The sequence below is a fragment of the Scyliorhinus canicula genome, chromosome 2 (genome assembly GCF_902713615.1).
Source record: "Scyliorhinus canicula chromosome 2, sScyCan1.1, whole genome shotgun sequence".
In the NCBI taxonomy this organism is placed as follows: Eukaryota; Metazoa; Chordata; class Chondrichthyes; order Carcharhiniformes; family Scyliorhinidae; genus Scyliorhinus; species Scyliorhinus canicula.
In genome coordinates, this window is record NC_052147.1 from 10,373,222 (window position 1) to 10,395,607 (window position 22,386).

General features: G+C 43.1%; 1 protein-coding gene across 3 annotated transcripts in view; it reads left to right on the forward strand.

Annotated features, from left to right (window-relative positions):
* The window catches only part of ston2 (stonin 2), a 141,184-nt gene that overhangs the window by 46,079 nt on the left and 72,719 nt on the right, over positions 1-22,386 (forward strand). For all 3 annotated transcript variants that reach the window (XM_038773589.1, XM_038773582.1, XM_038773598.1), the window contains one exon: positions 11,645-11,794. In XM_038773589.1, the coding sequence (XP_038629517.1) occupies positions 11,645-11,794 (150 nt within the window). The remainder of the gene's footprint in view (positions 1-11,644; positions 11,795-22,386) is intronic.

Here is a 22,386-nt window from a genome sequence, read left to right on the forward strand (position 1 = left end):
CTCCAGGTGAAATGCTCATTATTTCAGCTTTTGAGGATGAGAATGAAGTGGCTTCAGTTAAAGACTGATGTGCAGTGCTGATGAGTTAGTGGTTGAGAATTTCCTGATTCAGCAGGGTAGAGTTAAGCCACGTGGAAAAGTCATCATTTGTCTGAGTTCAAGTGAACAGTATGAAGCAGCTAACAGTAATCCTTTCCTTATACTTTTTAACAATCCTTACGCTTTACTAATCCTTTTGAGAGTGCCTGTATAGACTTGGTGTTAGATGTGATGTATATATTCAGACCACTGACTATACTTTGCTGTTCAGTAACTGGATTTACCATAATTGCATAACTGACATTCTTTTAGATACCACATCACTGCAAAGTCGCAGGTCCACTTCACTGGGGGTTGAAAAGTAACACACAAAGAAACATTTTAAATAATTTCTTGTCGGGAAGGTTACCAATCATGTTCTGAGGAGTGTAGAGCTGCAGCCAGGGATCTAACAGTATGAATATGATAAGTCTTCCAAAAAGCCTTGCTTGTCTGTGTTTTGTCAGATCTCCATTTGGAATGATAACAGTAGCTATTAAACATGCTTTTTTAATGTAAAAGAACTTCTGGCAGAATAGTGGAGCAGTTGTTAAAAGGCTATGAATGTAATTTACAGAATCTTTAATCCATTCCGGGCTTTGGACTAAGGAGAGGAGCAGTCCGTCGGGGCTAGCAGCCTTGTCTAGATGGAGGCTGTAGTGAATTTAGTTCATTTTTTGAGTTTTGACGAGGATGTCATAGATGTGGAACCACAGGACTGAAGTCAACTTTGGCAATAGTGAAGTCAGTGCACACTGCTCAATTACCTTTGGCAAAACCAGGAAGGGTGTTCAATTTGTGGTTGAACCACATATGCATGTTTTATATTTCTGCCAAAATGGTCCTCATTGTCCATCCCCATAATTGTTTTAAGACTGGAGGCATAAATCATAGTTCTTCACATGGTCAACTTACAGGATTAGCTCCAATTCCTCCTTTCCTCCAAGCTGTGATTCCACTTTCCCCATCCTTTTTGGGGCCTGGGTCATCAGTTCAAAAGGTTTGTGATGCTATTTTAATCTGGTTTCCATCAGCTGAAGTTGCCATCTAGATTTTTTGAGTGAAAGCGAGAGATTCGGGATACTGACTGCTTTTGAGCACTGTATGTGGCTGCAGTGTGTATTATTTACGTAGTGTATTGTGGGATACCTGAGATAAATTTGCAAAGAATATTCTTGAACAACAATAAGAAATTGAGACATTTCTAGCACAAACAAAAGAATAAAGTGCATGTGTTATAATGCTCCTAATGCTGAAATTAACTGGGGGAATAGAAAGTAATTATGTTCACCGGAAGACATTAATTCAATAGCACTAATGGAAATTTGGCTTCAAGCTGGACAGGAGTGGAAAATAAATAAAAAGAATTCTAATATCCTAAGGAGGCACAGAGTATATGAGACTGAGGAGAAGTAACAATATTGATCAGAAAGACGACTGATGTTAAGAGGACTGATGTAGGCTAAAAGATATTTAGACGGAGTTGATATAATCCGTTAGCAGTACAGCACTTAAATGTTGCTGAAAAGAAAGAAATATTGACAAATCTTTTGACTTGCACTTACGCTGATTGGGATTGGAGGAATATTGGGTTCTAAACATTGGGACAAGTTAAGAGTTAAAAGCCTGGGGATATATTGTGTGGCTGCAGTGATCATGGTTTTAAAAAGGATTTTGCTTTGCTTCTAGGGAATAGCATGTGAAATTGATGAAGGAATGTGTTTTTCAGTCTAGGCTAATGGACTGTGGTTTGACTGGGGTTGTCCGTGAGGAATTAATGTGCTTTTCCAGCCTGCAGAGATAATTTGTTTAGCTTGGGGAGGTGAGGTCATTGCTGGGTGGAGCACAGAAAGGCAGAGTTTGGAGAAGCGTTGAGGGAGGAGAAGCTTTGAGAGAGAGCGAGAGAGAGGAGCCGAGTTCTGATCTGCCTGACTCGGTGCACAATACTTTCTAAGTATGAAATGAAAATGAAATGAAAATCGCTTATTGTCACGAGTAGGCTTCAATGAAGTTACTGTGAAAAGCCCCTAGTCGCCACATTCCGGCGCCTGTCCGGGGAGGCTGGTACGGGAATCGAACCGTGCTGCTGGCCTGCCTTGGTCTGCTTTAAAAGCCAGCGATTTAGCCTGGTGAGCTAAACCAGCCCCTGAGGAGCCCCAGTAGGATAGTTAAACAAAAAAGAATAATAATATTTTAAAGCAGAGCATTTTTGTCTGAAGACAAGGAAGAGGCTGGAACAACCTAGTTGAAGCAGCTATTTGCAAATATTCAGCTAGAGTCTGAATCAGAGCCAAATCTGTTTTATAATGCAAGTATTACTCTTATGTCCTGCTAATTTTAATATGGATTAAGAGCTGTATGTTTCTTGGTGTTTAATGGGAAATTGTATAGTGTTAAGCTGTTCTTTTTGGGTGTGAAGTTAAAAGTTTAATATTGTACTCATAATTTTTGTTTTAGAAATACCAAAGCCGTATATATTTCATGCAATTACCCGTGGAGCAAATCATTCTTTTCACGCAGTCTTAAAACAACATAAAATATTGGAGTTTTGGTCCAGTATCCTAGCTACTGTTGGGGTATGGTCTGGGATCATAATATGCTCATCAGGACAAATGCAAGAATTTCAAATGATCACAATTTATGCCACAGGAGAAGAGGTGCTGAGCACTCTGGCTGAGGCATTGCCAGGAATGCTGCTGGGTAATTTAAAAAAGGCAAAAGCTAGAACATATTCCTTTTGCCTGCAGATAATCAGTCCCTCTATATGGATGTCTGTTGCATCTAACAAGTGTAAATGAGCCATGTTGCGAGCTTGCCTGATTATCTTAAATTGCTAGTTCGTGCACTCAGGATTATTCAGCAAGTGTTGCCCAATTGCAGAATCACATCTAGCAGTAGACATTTGCTTTGGGTTTTGCGAACATGGGCTGGTAGAGTACGGCCTGTACTCTGACTATTGTGAGCATCTGAAGGAACATAATTTTTAATTTGATCAAAAATATTTGAAATAGTGACATAGTGGTAATAACCCAGAGGACCAGGCTAATACTCTGATTACATGGCTTCAAATTCATTCATGGCAACATGGGTTCAAATTCATTCATGGCAGCTGAAGTAATTTGAATTCAATTAGTACATCTGGAATTATAAAGCTAGTCTGAGTAATTGTGACCATGGCAATTATCATTGATTGTTGTAAAAACCCATCTGGTTCACTAATGTCCTTTGAGGAAGGGGCAGCACGGTAGCATAGTGGTTAGCACAATTGTTTCACAGCTCCAGGGTCCCAGGTTCGATTCCCGGCTTGGGTCACTGTCTATGCGGAGTCTGCACATTCTCCCCATGTGTGCGTGGGTTCCTCCAGGTGCTCCGGTTTCCTCCCACAGTCCAAAGATGTGCAGGTGGGTGGATTGGCCATGCTAAATTGCCATGTGTCCAAAATTGCCCTTAGTGTTGGGTGGGGTTACTGGGTTATGGGGATAGGGTGGAGGTGTGGGTTTGGGTAGGGTGCTCTTTCCAAGAGCCAGTGCAGACTTGATGGGCCGAATGGCCTCCTTCTGCATTGTAAATTCTATAAAAGTCTATGAAGAAATGTGCTGTCCTCACACACGTCTGGCTTACATGTGATTCCAGACCAAATTCACTCTAAATTGTCGTGATGAATGGAGGATTGTAGGCATATTGGCGTCTAAATATTGGGGTAATTTAAGGGTTAAATTCCTGGGGTTATAGTGTGTTTGACCGCAGTGGTCATGATTTTTAAAAATGATTTTGTTTTGCAGGGCCTGGGAGCTTTTAGGAGCCAGAAGGTGAAATTGACCAGAGGAATGTGGTTTTCTGTCTGGGTTAACGCATTGTGGTTTGACTGAGGAAAGTCCCTGGGGGGTTAATGTGCTTTCAGCCTACAGAGTTAATTTGGGTTTTTTTTGGCTTGGGGAGATGATGTAATTGCTGAGTGTAGCCAAGGAATGCCAAGACATTTTTGCAAAAGCTTTGGAGAGGAGTTCAAGTGTGATCTGTCTGACACTGAGTCCACAAATATCGCACAGTAGGATAGTTAGAAAAAGAGTAATGAGATTTAAAGCAGAGCAGTCTTGTTTGAGGACAAGTAAGAAGCTAAAACACACCAAGTGAACCAGTTTTTTGAAGATATTCAGCCAGAGTCTGAAGGGGTTCTAACAGGAGCCAAATCTGTTCTGTAAAGCAAGTATTACTCTATGCCAGGATGATTTTAAGATGGATTGTATGTTTATTTTCTTTTTGCTTCATGGGGAATTGAGGAATAGTGTTTAAGGGGTAATTGCAAGCTGTTCTTTTCAGGTGTGAAGTTTAAAAAGTTTAATATCGTATTCCTAATAAAGCTTTGTTTTATAAATCCCAATTTCTTTATGCAATCACTCCTAGCAACTGTTGGGGTCTGGCCTGGGATTATAATACTGTCCCCTAATGGCTTAGCAAGCCACTCAGTTCAATGGCAATTAGAGATGGGAAGCAAATGCTAGCCTTGCCAGTGACAGTCGAAGAATAAAAATAATCAGCAAATCGCTGGGACATACAGCTTGCATACCATTCACTTTTAATTATCATAATTAAGTGAGTGCGCTTTTTGGCTCTCTGGTTTCTCGAGAGATTACAGCATTTTTCCTGATGATTTATTGGTCCTTTTGTTGCAGTGAATACTTCCAATTTCAGAGGCCAGATGGCGAGGACTTAATAGAAAGCAATTAAAATGTGGGGAAACCATGTAAAGTGTGAAGTTGTGGTGAACATGTGAAATAGAGAAGGAGGAGGAAATAGTGGATTTAAAACCAATCTGGTAGAATGTGATACAGCCTCGTGTATGATTTCCAGAAACATTTATTCTTTTCTGGTGCATTACCAATTTTATCACTTCCCTCCACATGCTAATGCTTTCACGTGGCATGGTGTCAGTGACACTGGGTTCTTGATACCTGCAACTAGTCATTTATTATTATATGTCAATCTTGATTGCAGACCATTTGTTCATAGTGGAGGGTGAGTGGGGGCTAATAACAACCAAGCTTAATCCTTCCCTCTGTGCATACAAAATACATGCTCAAAAGAGAGATGACTGGATAATATTTAGGAACAGGGTACCCTGGCTGAATTCCCTCCCTATTTTATGAGCGCAAACGCCAGTTTTGCTTCCTGGCATGAGATTATTTGATCAGAAACCAAATCTGGGTTCTGCATAATCTGCAAGGTTTAAGAACACGACATACATTTGCTGAACCATTTAAGGAAGAGCCTTCCCCCGAACCCAATTTAATTTTCATCTCCAAATAGCATTTAAACCCAACAGGTGCAAACGGTCAAGTTGCATCTCCATAGTAGATAAATCACTGCTTATTGTACAACTCAGTAAATGGAAGGCACTAATATAGTTTTAAATTTGGGTTGTTGAATCTTGGATTGCTTTAAAAAAAAATTTTTGGAAATATCCGGTACTTACTTTTTCTCCCCTCTGTCTTTAATTTGCATAAAATTTGTTTATCTCCTGTAATGTGCAATGTGCAGGGGAAAGTTGGGGGCTGACTCCTAGGTTTGAGCTATAAATAAAAATAGGAGAAATGAGACCTTTTTTTTTTGGCTTGTGAAGAAGGCATTTCAGAGGCCAACTTAAAGGTGTATGACACAGTTAAGAGAACGGAAACGGTAACTTCAGAACGCTCGTCTGTATTCCTTATCTGACCGTAATATGTTGTAAAATTCTGGAGATTCATGAGAATGGTTCTAGGCATGAGAAATTTCAGCTATGAAGATAGATTGGAAAAGTTAGGACAGGTTTCCTTCGAGCAAAGAAGGTCGGGATTTGATAGAAGTATTCAAAATCATGCTGGATCTAGGCAGACTGGATAGGGATAAACTGTTCCCACTCGTGAAAGGATCAAGAACAAAAGGCACAGATTTAAAGTAATTAGTAAAAGAAGCAGAAGTGATCTAAGGCAAAGCATTGTCACACATGGTTAGTGTTATAACCTCCATGTGAACCACTGTTGTTCTCCTTATACGATTCATGGAATAAGAGCTTCCCAGTTAGGAGCGGAGGCCACCTAGCTGGAGCTTGTTACAAATTAACATATAAACCGGCCCAAAGCAGGGTCTAATGTGAAGTCCTTGCTGGGAGCGAGTTGCTGCCTCAAGCAGCTATATATTTAACTGTATATAGTTAAATAAACCCCTGTTCTCTTACTGCTGGCTTCATCAAGTTACTAACTTGGCGATGAGGGAAAAAAGAAACGCCGTGCTCGCTCGTGGAACTGCCTAGCCACAAGATAATTTGCTATCCCTGAACGTAGGGTCATAACAGTCAAACATAACCGGCAAAATGCTGTTTTTTGTGAAGTTGGAAGCCTTTGATGCGGGCCTGGAAGACTGGAACTATTATGCGGAGCACATGAGGTATTTCCTCCAGGCGAACGGGATTTTGGGGGAAGACCACCAGAAAGTCATCCTCCTGACCACCTGTGGGGCCTGGACTTTTGGGATCATAAAGGTCTGACTTACCTGGCTGCACTCAACTCTAAATCCTTCAATGAGCTTGTTGCTTTGGTTTCTGAACACTGTGACCCCAAGCCTTCTGTCATTACGCAGTGGTATCGTTTTAATACAGCGGTGCAGTCTCTGGGTGAATTGGTCACTGACTTCTTGACCCATATTAGACGTCCAACTGATCATTTGAGAGTTCGGGCCATCCCCCCTCGGAAATGTTGAGGAATAGGCTCGTGTGTGGCATAAACAACATGGCCACATGGAGGAAGCTGTTGGCAGAGCCCATCTTGAATTTGAAAAGGCCATCGAGCTTTTGCTGTCCTGCGGAGAAAGAAGTGCAGGAGCAGCAGAGGTCCATGGACTATGGCATCTATAGTTTGGCTCGTCATTTGTTTCAATCATTCTCTGCATCACAGACCACTGCCAGTCTGAGCAGACCTGATCCGAAAGGGCAACCCCAGAGGCTATTCCACAGCCAGGTCAGGAGCTACCGCTGACTGGTGGGATACCTCCCCCAAGCATGAAGGGGGAAGCTGGTCATATTGCCAAATGTGAGGGTGGAGAACTTGTGATGGCCAGAGCCGCCAGTTTTGGTGCAGAGAACATCGTCCATGACAGCCGCCGAGATCACCGTGACCAGGGCCTTGTACATGGGCCCACTGGTTGAGGAGGAATGTTTAACGTAGCCGAACTGCACCTCGCCCCCAAAGTTGCACTGATCCAGGTCACATTGCAGTACAATGGTCATCCCGTGATAACAAAACTGTACACTAGAGCTGCCACCTCCATCGTGGACCATAGCACATTTCGGTAACGTAGGGATCATGCCGCTGACATTGCGCATCATCAAGGTGTGATTAGAGACCTATACCGGTGAGCCTTTAAATATTGTGGGGACCACTGTGACACTAGTAACACACCAATTGAAATAGAGGACTCGCAACCAGTCTTGTCTCAACAAATTGGGCCCAGTCCTGCACCTCAACCAAGGGAAGACAGACCGAATGTTGCCCACTGGTTGAGGAGGAATGTTTAACGTAGCCGAACTGCACCTCGCAATGATCCCTGTGCAGAGTCGCCGAAATGTGCTATGGTCCACGATGGAGGTGGCAGCTCCAGTGTACAGTTTCGTTATCATGGGATGACCATTGTACTGCAACGTGACCTGGATCAGTGCAACTTTGGGGGCGAGGTGCAGTTCGGCTAGGTTAAACATTCCTCCTCAACCAGTGGGCAACATTCGGTCAGTCTTCCCTTGGTTGAGGTGCAGGACTGGGCCCAATTTGTTGAGACAGGACTGGTTGCGAGTCCTCTTTTCAATTGGCAACAGACTTTTTGGATGGGCACTGGGAATCTCTACGACGTACTGGGAAAATACGCCAAAGTGTTCCAGGAGGATCTAGGCAGGATAAAGAAGGCCAGACCCATATCTATATGGATCCTGATGCTCACTCGGTATTTTCGGGTGAGGCTATTCTCTTGCGTGTTGCTTGCCAAGGTCGACATGGAGCTTTAGTGCCTGCAGAATCTGGGAGTCATGCGTCCGGTGCAGTTTGTGGAATGGGCCGCGTCTATGCAGCAGGTAATTAAGCCTGACCAATCTATACAACTCTGGGGAGATTTCAAGCTCCCTATGAACAGAGCTTCATGCTTGGACCGGGTACCCGATGCCTTGCCTGGAGGATGCTCCTTCACGAAACCTGACATGAGCCACGCCTATTCACAGGTGGAGCCAGACCTGAGTCTAGCTCCACCTGAAATGTACAACCAAATACATTCACGTGGGTTTGTTTGAACACACCCGCCTACCGTTTGGGGTTTCATCAGACCCAATGATTTTCCAGAAGGTAATGGAAAATATGTTGCAGGACCTTGCCGAAGGTGGCCTTCTATATGGACGATGTATACATCATGGGCACCACAGAGAAGGAGCAGGAAAATGCTCTAGCTGTTTTCCCAAGTAGGCGTCCAGTGAAAGAGGAGCAAGAGTGTGTTCCATGCTAGAGCGGTGACCTATTTAAGTCACAGAGTGAACAGGGATGGTCTACACCCTGGTCGAAGGTAAGGTTCAGGCTCTAAAAGGGGCCCTGACCCCAAAGAACGCCACTGAGCTCTGGTCATTCCTAGGCCTGGTTAACTACTATGGGAATTTTGTTGCAAACCTAGCCACTTAGCTCCGCTCCATGTATTGTTGAAGAGAACCAGGGGTGATTCTGGTCTGCTTCACAGGACAAAGCATTTGCCGAAATAAGAAAGCATCTGTCATCCATGCAGCTCCTCGCATGTTATGATCCAGCCCGGCCTCTAATCTTGACATGTGATGCTTCCGGCTTTGGGTGGTGCTGGCCCACAGATGCGACGATAGCACAGAACACCCCGTTGAATTTACTTCAAGGACCCTGGCGGACGTAGGGTAAAAGTTCCACCAGTATGTTTGTGGGTGGTATTTTTCCATTGTGAGAGACCACAAGCCACTGCTCGGCCTATTTGAGGAGGGTAAGGGAATCCCACCCATCGCATTGGTTAGAATTCAGCATTGGGTGCTTCTGCTCACGTGTATGAATATCGTTTCATCACTGCCAGGGTACGAAGACTGCCCGTGCCAACGCCCTCTGCCGTCTACTGTTGCCCTCGACTGTCCTCTCCCCACCAGTGGCGGAAGAGATGGTTGCAACTCTTAACTTTATGGATACAGTGCCAATGACAGCTATTTGGGTGCATGCATGGACGCAGCGAGATTCAGGATTAGCGAAGCTTCGCCTCGTGCAGTTGCACGGCGGAGAAAGGGGGGCCCTTTCCTGTAACTCTCCAGCCTTTTGCCAAGAAGGTCATGGAACTCTGCATAGAAGATGGCAACGAATTGTGGGGCGCTCGCGTGGTCAGAATCCCTGCTGCAGGACCTTCACAATTGGCCACCCAGGCAGGCATCTCTAAGATGAAGATGTTTGTCCATAGTTATGTCTGGTGGCTCGGCATCGATGAGGACATTGAGAGGGTCGTGCGCAGTTGACGGTGTGCCAGAAACATCAGAAACTCCCTCCGGCAACCTCCCTTCATCCCTGGGAATGGCAAGGATGCCTGTGGGTGCATCAGCAAGTCACTCACCACCCTGACTTGGAAATATATTGCCGTTTTTTTCGCTGTCATTGGGGCAGAATCCTGGAACTCCCTCCTGACAGCACAGTGTGTGTACCTATACCTGAAGAACTGCAGCGGTTCACGAAGGCAGCTCACCACCACCTTCTGATGGGCAACTAGGGATGGGCAATAAATGCTGGCCTAACCAGCCATGCCCACGTCCCGTAAATGAATTTTAAAAATAAATTTCAGAGCATCATTCATAGGATCCATGTCCCTCATTATCGTGGATGCCCACTCAGTGTGGCTAGAGGTGTGCAAGATAGCCTCAACAAGGGCCGCGAGTGATCAGTTAGCCCCATGGGATACCTGAGGTCCTGTTGACAGATAATGGGACGTCATTCATGAGCCAAGTATTTGCCTTGTTTACAAAGTGAAACGGCATAATAAAACTACCCCATATCATCCCCCCCCCCTCCAATGGCCTGGCAGAAAGGGTGGACCAGACCTCCAAAAGGGGCATAAAAAAAACAATCCACCGGTTCTGTGGTCATATGGCTGGAGCGGTTCCTTTTTAACTACCGTACAACGCCACATGCGATGATGGCAGTCGCCCCTGTGGCACTGTTTTTTTTTTTTAAATAATTTTTATTGAGAAATTTTGATTTTATACAACATTGACGCACCTTAGTAAAATACCGAACCCTGTGGCACTGTTGATGGGCCAACGACTTAACCCAGTTGAATCTCACGTTTCCGAGCCTCGTCAGGAAAGTGGAGATGCCACGACTTGACACCAGGGTGGAAATCTTTGGGGGGGGGAGGGGGTCTATGCCTGCAATTTTGGTGATGGTGCATAGTCCTGAAGAGAACTGGTCCAGTCTTGTACAAAGTTCAGGCTCGGGGGAGCTCAGCAAAAACACATGGACCACCTGAAGAAGTGAGAACCTGCACTTCATGACATCCAACCGGTGGTATTAACTGGCAATAACTCTTTGGAAATCATGCGAAACCATGCTTGACAAATCTATGGAAATCATGCTTGACAAATCTACAATTCTTCAAGGCTGTAACGAGTAGAGGGGATCCAGTGGATGTAGTTTATTTGGACTTCCGGAAGGCTTTTAACAAGTCCCACACAAGAGATTAACGTGTAAACTTAAAATGCATGGCATTAGGGGTTAATGTATTCAGATTCGTGGAAAAGTGGTTGGTAGGTAGGAAATAGAGTAGGAATCAACAAGTCTTTTTCACGAGGCAGTGACTGCAGGGATTGGTTCTGGGGACCCAACTATTCACAACATACATTTAGTTCCTTATCTAAATCATTCGTATAAGATCTCCAAATTTGTGATGGCACAATGATGGGATGTTCCCGATGGTTGGGGAGTCCAGAACCAGAGGTCACAGTCTGAGGATACGAGAACAGGCTATATTGAGTTGGATGACCAACCATAATCATGGTGAATCATGGACTTGAAGTCGCACTCGCTCCTGCTTCTATTTTCAATGTTTCCATGAAACCCCTGGAATTATTTTTGGAAATAATTAGATGCTCAACGGGAAGCTTTTCTGGATAGTTAAGAATAGCTGAATGACTTGTCTCATCTGTAATTATCCTATGATCTTGTGAAATCTGATCTGATTTGGGAGCTAATAAAATTATTAAAAGAAAGCAGCCCTGAACACTCCCTGTATGCATTACATAACTTAGGTAAACATATGCACCACATTGCACAGATGGCATCATCTGAGTTCCAAAAATGTTATGTTCTTGAAGTATACCCATATAGGTGCTGCTGAGCGCAAGATATGTATAAAGCAGATTTGAAGTGATGTTTAGAGAAAATCCTCTCTTCCTCTCACATGCAAGATTGTAATATCAGTGGCTACAAAGTTTTTTACTACCTTATTTATTTTTAAAGTGCTATCGTGCTACAGTTCTTACACTCTCTCTCTATTGTATTACTTTCAGATTCAAGAAGGCCTCCTCCTTTAGAAGGCAGCTGGGCTACACACTTTGAAGAACCCAATAACCCGAATTTGGCTCGATCTGACACAGACCTGCATTCTACTGACACAGATGATTTGTACAGTAACAGTATTTCCAGATCTGAGTCTCCAGGTAAGCACAAATTAACGCAGATCCGTAAGAGAGCATATTTCATTAGATCTGGCACACTCCACAATGTACACTTCACTGAGACTTAATTACAAAGATTTGCTTTTTTAGAAATAAAGTATATATACTTTCTTTTGCATTTGAACTTGGGCCAAAAATGGACAGATGTAGCGCAAAGATACAAACACAATTTATGACTAGAATTGGTCAGCATGGTGGCACAGTGATTAGCACTGCTGCCTCACATAACCAGGGACCCGGGTTCAATTCCAACCTTGGGTGACTGTGTTGAGTTTGCACACACTCCTCCTGTATGCGTGGATTTCTTCTGGGTGCTCCAGTTTCCTCCAGTGCAAAGATGTGCAGGTTAGGTGAATTGAGCATGCTAAATTGTCCCATAGTGCTCAAAGATCTGTGGGTTAGGTGGGAATCGGGTGGGAGAGTGGGCCTAGGCCGCGTGCTCTTTCAGAGGATCGCTGTTGACTCAATGGGCTGAATGGCCTCCTTCTGCACTGTAGGGATTCTATGAATGTATGAATAAGTCCAACAGTAGTACTGTAATCGGAAAAGTCATTTGTTAACCCCGTGAGTTGGCATGTGCTGTGTAATAGCTAGTTAAAAGGCAGGTGGTCACAACTAGTATTGATGTATATCCAGCATGCAATGTTAACTTTAAGTCAGGGCTAGTTAACTAGAAATGTGGAAATCTTGCCTATAGATGCGTGATTAAGCACTAAAAAATGTTTGGAATACTTTAACAGATCATGTTGTGGTTCACATACCCCAAGACTAATGATTTGAGTATTTGTGAATGATGCCCAGACTACATAGCATGTTTACACCCTTGAGCACTCTTTTTATAAAACTTGATGTATTTCTGCCAGTAAGTTTCCTATTACTATTAATACATTCTCTCAGCTGTGGTGATAATTGCTTATTTGATACTCATGCTGAGCCTGGCTGTACAGCTTTGTGCTGTACGTCAGGAAGAAACTTGATTTCCAGAATGATGGGGTGAACTGGTCAATTTTGCCAAAGTGGGAATAAAATATATTTAACCGTCAACTTCAAAATGAGGGTGTTATTGACCATTAATGTTTGACAGTAGTCAACCTGGAAATTTAACACCGTAAAACATCTCATAATACTTCATAGGAGCATTACCAAACAAAGCTTTTTTTCTTTATTCTTTCATGGAATATGAGCTTTGCTGGCAAGGCCTGCATTTGTTACCCATCCCTAATTGCCCTGAACTGAGTGGTTTGCTCGGCCATTTCAAGGACAGTTAAGGATCAACCACAATGTAGGCCAGACCAGGTAGAATTTGCCAATTTCCTTCCCTAAAAAGCATTAGTGAACCAGGTGGGTACTATCGATGATTGTTTCATGGTCACCATTACTGAGACCAGCTTTCAATTCAAGATTTATTAACAATTTGAATTCAACCAGAGGTGGGATTTGAACCCCTGTCCCCAGAGCATTTGCTGGGTTTTTGGTCCTTATGTCCAGTGACATTGCTACTTTGCCGCCATCTCTCCAGGCCACATAAAATATGAAGACAGCTGACTAAATGGGGGGTGGGGCTCATCAGGGTTGATGCTAACAGGATGTGACCTCTTGCAAGAGAGTCTAGGATCAGAGGGCATAATCTCAGAGTCGGGGGTTGACCATTTAAGACAGAGATGAGGAGGAATTTCTTCTCTCAGGATAGTGAATCTGTGAAATTCTTTACCGTAGAGGACTGTAGAGGCTGGGTGGTTGAGTATGTTCAAGGTTGAGATAGTGATTATTAATCAGGAAGGAAATCTAGGGTTATGGGGATAAGGCAGGAAAGTGGATTTGAGGATTATATCAGATCAACTATAATCTTATTGAATGGAGGAGCAGGCTCGATGGACCTGTTGTGTCTTGCCACACAGTGTGTTTTAAAAATGATTTAGAGTACCCAATTCATTTTTTCTGATTAAGGGGCAATTTAGTGTGGTCAATCTACCTAGCCTCCACATCTTTGGGTTGTTCGGGAGAAACCCATGCAAACACTGGGAGAAAGCACAAACTCTACACGGACAGTGACCAGGGTCGAACCTGGGACCTCGGTGCCATGAGGCAGCAGTGTGAACCACTGTGCTACCGTGCTGCCCCCACATAGTGTGTTTTTAACCCTTATAAGGTTGACAAAGAACTACGTGTCAACTTGTTATTAATACAATAATGTTTATTCATTAACACAATTAATATTAGTTATGGTAATTACTTTTACAGAATGATCAAGATTCAAACTTAATGCTGGACGTTGACTTAACTTTAACTGACAAGTACCCAACCAGATATTGCCCTGTATCGACGTGTTGGTCTCTGCAGTCTGGTCTGATCCTCTTCTGGGTCTGGTCTGTACTACCTTCTTCTCCGGATGGTCCAGGGTCGCCCTTGCCGCTGGTTGGTCTCTAAGAGTTGCCGCTGCTGATGTGCCTTGGGTGCCTGTTTTTATCTCCCCTCCCTTTTGCAATTTCCCCATACCTCCTGCCAATGGGGTCTCAGAAGAGGGTCACAGCATCCAATGGTCTGATTGATGACTTGTTTGCAGGACGTGTCCATTGCTGGTGGTGTGATCTGTACGTAACCTGTTGCCATATAGGTAACTCCGTGACCTACAATCTGGCCCGACCAGAGCTTTGACATTGGGTTTGCGTATATTAATAGGGTGTGATGATCTCCTGATCGTTGATTTCCGGGGTAGGTCCAGACATATTCTGACAGCTTGTCTGTTTGTTGCGTATTTGAACTTGGCCAGTTTGAATTCCCATGGTGCTCTGTGCTGGAGTGTCTGCGGCTTAATTTAAAGTGCCCAATTCTTTAGTTCAAAATACCCATTTTTGATCGGGCCTAAATCTAAGCCTAGGTTACAGGATGAATAGCCTACTTCTGCTACCCTGTCTTATGGTCAGTGGGCACAGGATTAATGGTGTATAGGACTTTATTTTATTTCATATACAGGGAATGGAGTTTTGGATGAGGTTAAGTTTATGTAGGGTGCAAAATAGAAGGCTGGTCAACAAAGCATTTGAATATTTGAGCCTAGAAATAAGAAATTAATTCAGTGACAAGTGAGCTGAGATGGCACAGACGTGCAGTGTTACGGAGCAGGAGGTAGGTGGTACTGGTGATGTGCAGATAAGTGTGTGGGGTCAAATGATAACCAAGACTGCGAGTGGTTTGAGAAGAATTGAATCAACTAAGAAATAGACTTGGTGATATGACCAAATGGTTTTAGTATTCCCAATTTTTAGTGGACATTTCTGCTTATTCAGAACTGGATGTTGAACAAGCAGCGTGACAATCGGAACCACTGAAGTGATTGGAAAGGTCTCCAGCTCACATGTAAAGAAAGATAGAGGGAAGGAAAATGAAAAACATGAGATGAGCAGATAAAAAGAAGGAATCAAAAACTGAAAAGATTGAGAATATTTTCTTGGGAAAAGGGATTACATTGTATTATTCCCCTATGCCCAGTAGAGGTGATGCAAGAAGGATGAATTTAAGAACTTACAAAGAAATCTGGAGGAAACAATATTTGTTCCGTTTTGTAGAGCGCTTGATAGAAACATAAAGCAGTGACTCTAAACTGACAAAAACAGATGGCCCAGGGTGGGGCAGGCACTTTATCAATGCAGTATTGGCCACATGGGGTTGGCATCAACATCATGATCCCATGAGATCATATATTGTCATTAATGGAGACTGTTCCTAAGATTCCTGAAGTGGATAAAAAAAATTGGGTAATGGGAGACCCACGAAACCTATAGGAGTAATTCTAATGGTGTATTCATATTGTGAACCTCAAATATGTTCCATGCCTTCACTTCTGACCTTTGTCATTATTGGAACCACTTGAGATCACAGCATGGAAGCATTTCCAGTGTTTCAATTACTCACCATTTTTATTTTAAAAAACACTTATGGAGGAGTGACCAAAAGCTGCTATTCCAGTCTTGAGGCTTAGTCCACGAACAGTCAGAAATTGTACGAGATGTGAGGCTCCTATCGAAACACTTGCGCACGTTTCTGGTTGGTGCCAGTTTGTCAAGATTGCGAGAGTAAAACGGCATAAAAGATTTTGGAACAGCTTTGCCTGTATGTTACCAAGTATGGCTGCACATCCTGCTAGGACCTGAGACTAGTGGCCAAGGACGGCTCCCTTTGGAAACCTGATATATTTAGAAAAGATCGGAATGTAGCAGTGGTAGATGTCACAGTACGTTACGAGGCCAACAACATGGCTCTTGAAAAGGCATGGGAAGAAAAGAAGCTGAAATATGAACACCTTGGATCGGAGATCACTGATTTAACTGGCGGCTCTCAGACAATTTTGGCTCCACCTTTCCAGTTTCTCTATATAAATACAATTCGCAGCTTCTTCAACATACTGGAATGTCAAATATGCCATTAATAAATAAGAGGAGAAATAGCTGATTGAAGTTGAATATCCAACAGTAAACAATTTTCTATTGTGTTCTGTCTCCATGATAACCTGCTGTTGTTAAGGTAGCACCCAATATGTGTTGCATGAAATTGAAATATAATTAATTCCAGGGATCTCAAAAACTATTGTGCACCCCTGGAAGCTTTTGATCTTGGAGACTCTCAAACTACAGTAATTTAAAAGGTTACTTCCAAAATATTTTAACTTGTATTTTTAACTTGATTTGGGGGGGGATTCCCAACCTTATATTTGGGTTTGAAGAAAATTACACCCATAATTACGTAGAAGTTGCCAAGTAATTACCATTTGTTAAGTATATTATGCTATCAGCTATAGTTCTAAATGAATCTGATATCTTCAATATACTTTGAATGGCTAGTTCTTTGTTATGTAGCAGTTCTCAAAAGCTGACCACTTTTTGAATGGTAAACTGTATGTTTCTAGATTGCATTCCCGTTACTCTGCCAGAGGAGTCCAACACCAGAGCAAGTCCATCTTGGGATAATTTGGAGTTTTAGGGCTAAACATTGCTGAATATCTGTTTGTGGGTGCAGGGATTACATTGTATTATTCCCCTATGCCCAGTGGAAGTGAAGCAAGAAGGATGAATTTAAGAATTTACAAAGAAACCTGGAGGAAACAATATTTGTTCCGTTTTGTAGAGCATTTGACATAAACATAAAGCAGTAACTCTAATCTGACAAAAACAGATGGGCCAGGGTGGGGCAGGCACTTTATCGAAACAGTATTGGCCACATGGGGTTGGCATCAACATCAACATCATGATCCTATGAGATCATATATTGTCGTAAAAGGAGACTTCCTAATTTGATACTTCCCAGTTAGTGTTTCCTGTTGCCAGTGGTGTGTGAACGATATGTGTTTGAAGAAAGAAGGCAACACCATACATCCTTTTGTTATCATTGGAAACTAAGCATAAAATTCTGCATCACGGGGAAACTGTTCAGCACAACATGTGTGACTCTCTGCAAGGCTTATTTACCTGATTGCATCTTCCTGCCCCTGTGCAAGGATGCCAAATAACTATTTAGAATTAAAAACTCTTGTGTATTCTGTATGTTAATGTATTACAGGACAGAAGCTAGTTTTGTCTAAGTTTTTAATTATTAGTTTGAGTCTAAGTCTGGGGAAATGATTTTGGCTACTGAGGTGGGTAGCTTGAGTGTAAGGTTTTACTCATTGGCTTATCTTGGTTTCAAAAGTACCCTGAATCACAAGGTTTCTTTACCTGGTGGGGTGGGTGTGGAGGGGTGAAGTCAGGTGCATTGTCCCAGGAAGCAGATGTTTGGAGGGCATGGGCAGGCAACTGCTTAGGTTGGCTGGTTAGAAGGCCTGCCATGGTTCTCTTTTATGTTGTGGGGCATTCTATTTCTAGTTAATAACAATCTGTCCGTTTTATGAATGTTTTGGATCCAAATTAATGATTTGTATGAATATTAATGATTTGGATGAGAATGTAGGAGGCATGGTTAGTAAGTTTTGCAGATGACACCAAGATTGGTGGCATCGTGGATAGTGAAGAAGATTCTATAAGATTGCAACAGGGTCTTGACCAATTGGGCCGATTAATGGCAGATGGAGTTTAATTTGGATAAATGTGAGGTGATGTATTTTGGTAGATCAAATCAGGGCAGGACCTACTCTGTTAATGATAGGGGGTTGGGGAGAGTTGGGGAGAGTTACAGAACAAAGAGATTTAGGAATACAGGTTCATAGCTCCTTAGCTCCTTGAAGGTGGAGTCGCAGGTGGACAGGGTGGTGACGAAGGAATTCAGCATGCTAGGTTTTATTGGTCAGATTGTTGAATACAGGAGTTGGAACGTCTTGTTGAAGTTGTACAAGACATTGGTAAGACCACACATGGAATACTGTGTTCAGTTCTGGTCACCCTATTATAGGAAGGATATTGTTAAACTAGAAAGAGAGCAGAAGAGATTTATGAGGATGCTACCAGGGCTTGATGACCTGAGTTATAAGGAGAGGCTGGATAGGATGGGACTTTTTCCCTGGAGCGTAGAATGTTTACGGGTGATCTTATAGAGGTCTATCAAATACTGAGGAGCATAGATGAGGTAGATGTTCAACACCTTTTCCCAAAAGTAGAGGAGTCTAGAACTAGAGGGCATAGGTTTAAGGTAAGAGGGGAGAGATGCAAAAGAGACCAGAGGGGAACTTATTTCACAAAGAGGGTGGTGAGCATCTGGAACGAGCTGCCAGAGGCAGTGGTAGAGGCCTTTTCCTTTTTAAAAAAAAACAGTTAGACAGTTACATGGGCAGGGTGGGTATAGAGGGATATGGGCCAAATGTGGGCTTAGTGATAGAAACTGGGCGGCATGGTCAAGCTGGGCCGAAGGGCCTATTTCCATGTTCCTGAAGGTTTCACCGTCACCTCCTTACAAACATTCTGGCTCCACAGTTCCACCATTGGCTGCTTGGTCATCAGGTCAGCAGCATCTGTGTAAATAGAAGTTATTTGACATTTCACACCACCTTCCTCAGACATAGAATGTATTACAGATAAACAACATATAAAAAGAAGCAGAATCAAGGGACTACGGCTGGGTGGAAGGGGGAGGGTGGTGGTTGGGGGGGGGGAGGGGGGAGGGGGGGGCAGAGGAAGAGGATTAAAAATATATATAAAACAAAAAGGAAAATGAATTTAATGACGTGAGCTGCTTGCATGGAGAACAAATGATTAAATGGCTGGCGAAATAAGGAGATTTAATGAGAGAAAAAAAGTGTAATCCCAGCAATGGAAGAAGAATTCAATCTCTGAAATAATGGTATGATTCATATGCTTGGCCATCAATTGTGTCACATTGTACATCATTTCAAAAAGGGAGCAGTAGACCTGACCACATAAAATGTATCCCATTACCTGATTGCAAGGATGCCATTTGTTAATGTTTTACTGGTAAACATTAGAAAATTTCATTTTGTTTCTGATCCAAATTTGTATCTGCCGTAGACCGTTTTTCTAGGATTTAATGGAATTAGTTGCTCCCATAAGCAGTCTGAACACCTTTTATGGGACATGAGTCGCACTCTTCTGCATCTAGAACTGCAGTAGCATAATCTAGGGATGTAACACCATCCTTTTGGATCTGTACCGGATATTCATCCCTTCTGTACAAATATTTCTTCAATTTCTCAACTATCGACGTCCACAGCCTGTGAAATACTTCTTTTAAAGAATTGCGTCCATTGCGCTCTCGGGCAGAGAATTCCAAAGTCTAACAATCCTCAGGAGAGAAAAAATTCTCCTCCTCTCCATTTTAAATATTTTAAAACTGTATCCCCTAATTTTCAGATTCCCACTACGGGAAACATGATCTCAGCATCCACTCTGTCAAGCCCCCACAGATTCTTGTGTGTTTTACTAAAATGACATACCATTCTTCCAAACTCCAATGAGTAGAGGTCTAACTTTGTTATAAGACATTATCAGACACCCCCTTCATTCTAAGAATCAGCTCAGTGAACCTTCTTTTTCGAGGAGAGTTTTTCGAGGAGGTCACAAAGATAATTGATGCTGGTAGGGCATTGGATGTTGTCTATGCGGACTTCAGTAAGACAAGGTCCCTCATGGCAGACTGGTACAAAAGGTGAAGTCACACGGGATCAGAGGTGAGCTGGCAAAATGGATACAGAATTGGCTAAGTCATAGAAGGCAGAGAGTAGCAATAGAAGGGTGCTTTTCTGATTGGAGGGCTGTGACTAGTGGTGTTCTGCAAGGATCAGTGCTGGGACCTTTGCTGGTCGTAGTATATATAAGTGATTCGGAGGAAAATGTAACTGGTCTGATTAGTAAGTTTGCAGACGACACAAAGGTTGGTGGAATTTCAGATAGCGATGAGGACTGTCAGAGGATACAGCAGGATTTAAATTGTTTGGAGACTTGGGCGGAGAGATGGCAGATGGAGTTTAATCCGGGCAAATGTGAGGTAATGCATTTTGAAAGGTCTAATACAGGTAGGGAATATATAATGAATGGTAGAACCATCAAGTATTGACAGTCAGAGAGATCTAGGTGTACAGGTCCACAGGTCACTGAAAGTGGCAACACAGGTGGAGAAGGCAGTCAAGAAGGCATGCGGCATGCTTGCCTTCATTGGCTGGGGCATTGAGTATAAAAATTGGCAAGTCACGTTGCAGCTGTATAGAACCTTAGTTTGGCCACACTTGGAGTATAGTGTTCAATTCTGGTCACCACACTCCACAGAAGGATGTGAACACTTTAGAGAGGGTGCAGAAGAGATTTATCAGGATGTTGCCAGGTAGGGAGGGCATTAGCTATGAGGAGAGGTTGAATATAAACTCAGTTTGTTCTCACTGGAATGACGGAAGTTGGGGGGCAACCTGATGGAGGTCTACAAAATTATGTGGGGCACAGACAGAGTGGATAGTCGGGAGACTTTTTCCCAGGGTACAGGGGTCAATTACTAGGGGGCATAGGTTTAAGATGTGAGGGACAAAGTTTAGAGGAGATGTATGAGGCAAGTTTATTTTACAGAGGGTAGTGGGTGCCTGGAACTCGTTGCCGGAGGAGGTGGTGGAAGCAGGGACGATAGTGATGTTTAAGGGGTGTCTTGACAAATATATGAATAGGATGGGAATAAGAGCATAAGAACTAGGAGCAGGAGTAGGACATCTGGACCCTCGAGCCTGTTCCGCCATTCAATGAGATCATGGCTGATCTTTTGTGGACTCAGCTCCACTTTCCGGCCCGAATACCATAACCTTTAATCCCTTTTATTCTTCAAAAAACTATCTATCTTTATCTTAAAAACATTTAATGAAGGAGCCTCAACTGCTTCACTGAGCAACGAATTCCATAGATTCACATAGAGGGATACGGACTCCGGATTTTAGTTTGGACGAGCAGCATGGTTGGCGCAGGTTTGGAGGGACGAAGGGTCTGTTCCTGTGCTGTACTTTTCTTCATTCTTTCTTTGTTCTTCTGTGAATTGTTTCCAATGCAAGTATACCCTTTCTTAAGACAGGAGATCAAAACTGTACAGGTGCGATCCCCTCAATGTCCTTTACATTTGTAGCAAGACTTTCCTACCATTATAGTCCATCTTCTTTACAATAAAAGGCTACATTCCATTTGCTGTACCTGTATTATAATTGTGATGAATGGGAGAAATTGTTATATATATTGTGTTTTATATCTGTTGCAGTAATGTTATTAAAAGCCTGGGTTACGGTATATATTTGAAAAAACAAATTACTGCAGATGCAGGAATCTGAAACAAAAAAGAAAATGCTGGAAAATCTCAGCAGGTCTGGCAGCATCTGTAGGGAGAGAAAAGAGCTAACGTTTTGAGTCCAGATGACCCTTTGTCAAAGCTAAAGACCGAGAAAGTGGGAAATATTTATACTGTGGAGTGAGAATGAAAGATGAGTCATAGCCACAGAAACCCAGGGAAACGGGGTGCTAATAGCTACAGAAACCAAGGGGAAAGAGTGCTAATGGCAGTCCCCAGAGAACAAAAGGTGTGAAAGGCCAAACTGCAGAGAAACTAACATCCGAGGATAAACTGTGACAGATGTGGATGTGGGGGGAGGGCAAGGGGGAAGCCAAGGGGAGAAAGGGTAACGAAAGGTGGATAAGATTGGGGGGGGGGGGGGGGGGGGGGGAGGGGGGGGGGAAATGAATATATATATAAAGAAAGACAAGAGAGAAAGAGATGGTAAAAAACAGTTAAAATGAAAGGGATGAAAACAAATGGGTCGAGGTAGGGTCGAGCTAATCATTTGAAGTTGTTGCATTCAATATTGAGGCCGGAAGGCTGTCGCGTGCCTAACCGGAAGATGAGATGTTGTTCCTCCAGTTTGCGTTGAGCTTCACTGGAACATTGTAGCAGGCCAAGTACAGACATGTGGGCATGGGAAGGTCAGGGTTCTGAATACGCACAGACCGAAGGCGCTCAGCAAAGCAATCACCCAGTCTGCGTTTGGTCTCTCCAATATAGAGGAGACGACATTGGGAGCAGCAAATGCAATAGACACAAGGCACAAGAGATGGGGAAGAGAGGGTGGCCAGGCAACAACTGATCGACTCCATTCTGGAAGTTGACAGAAAATGCCC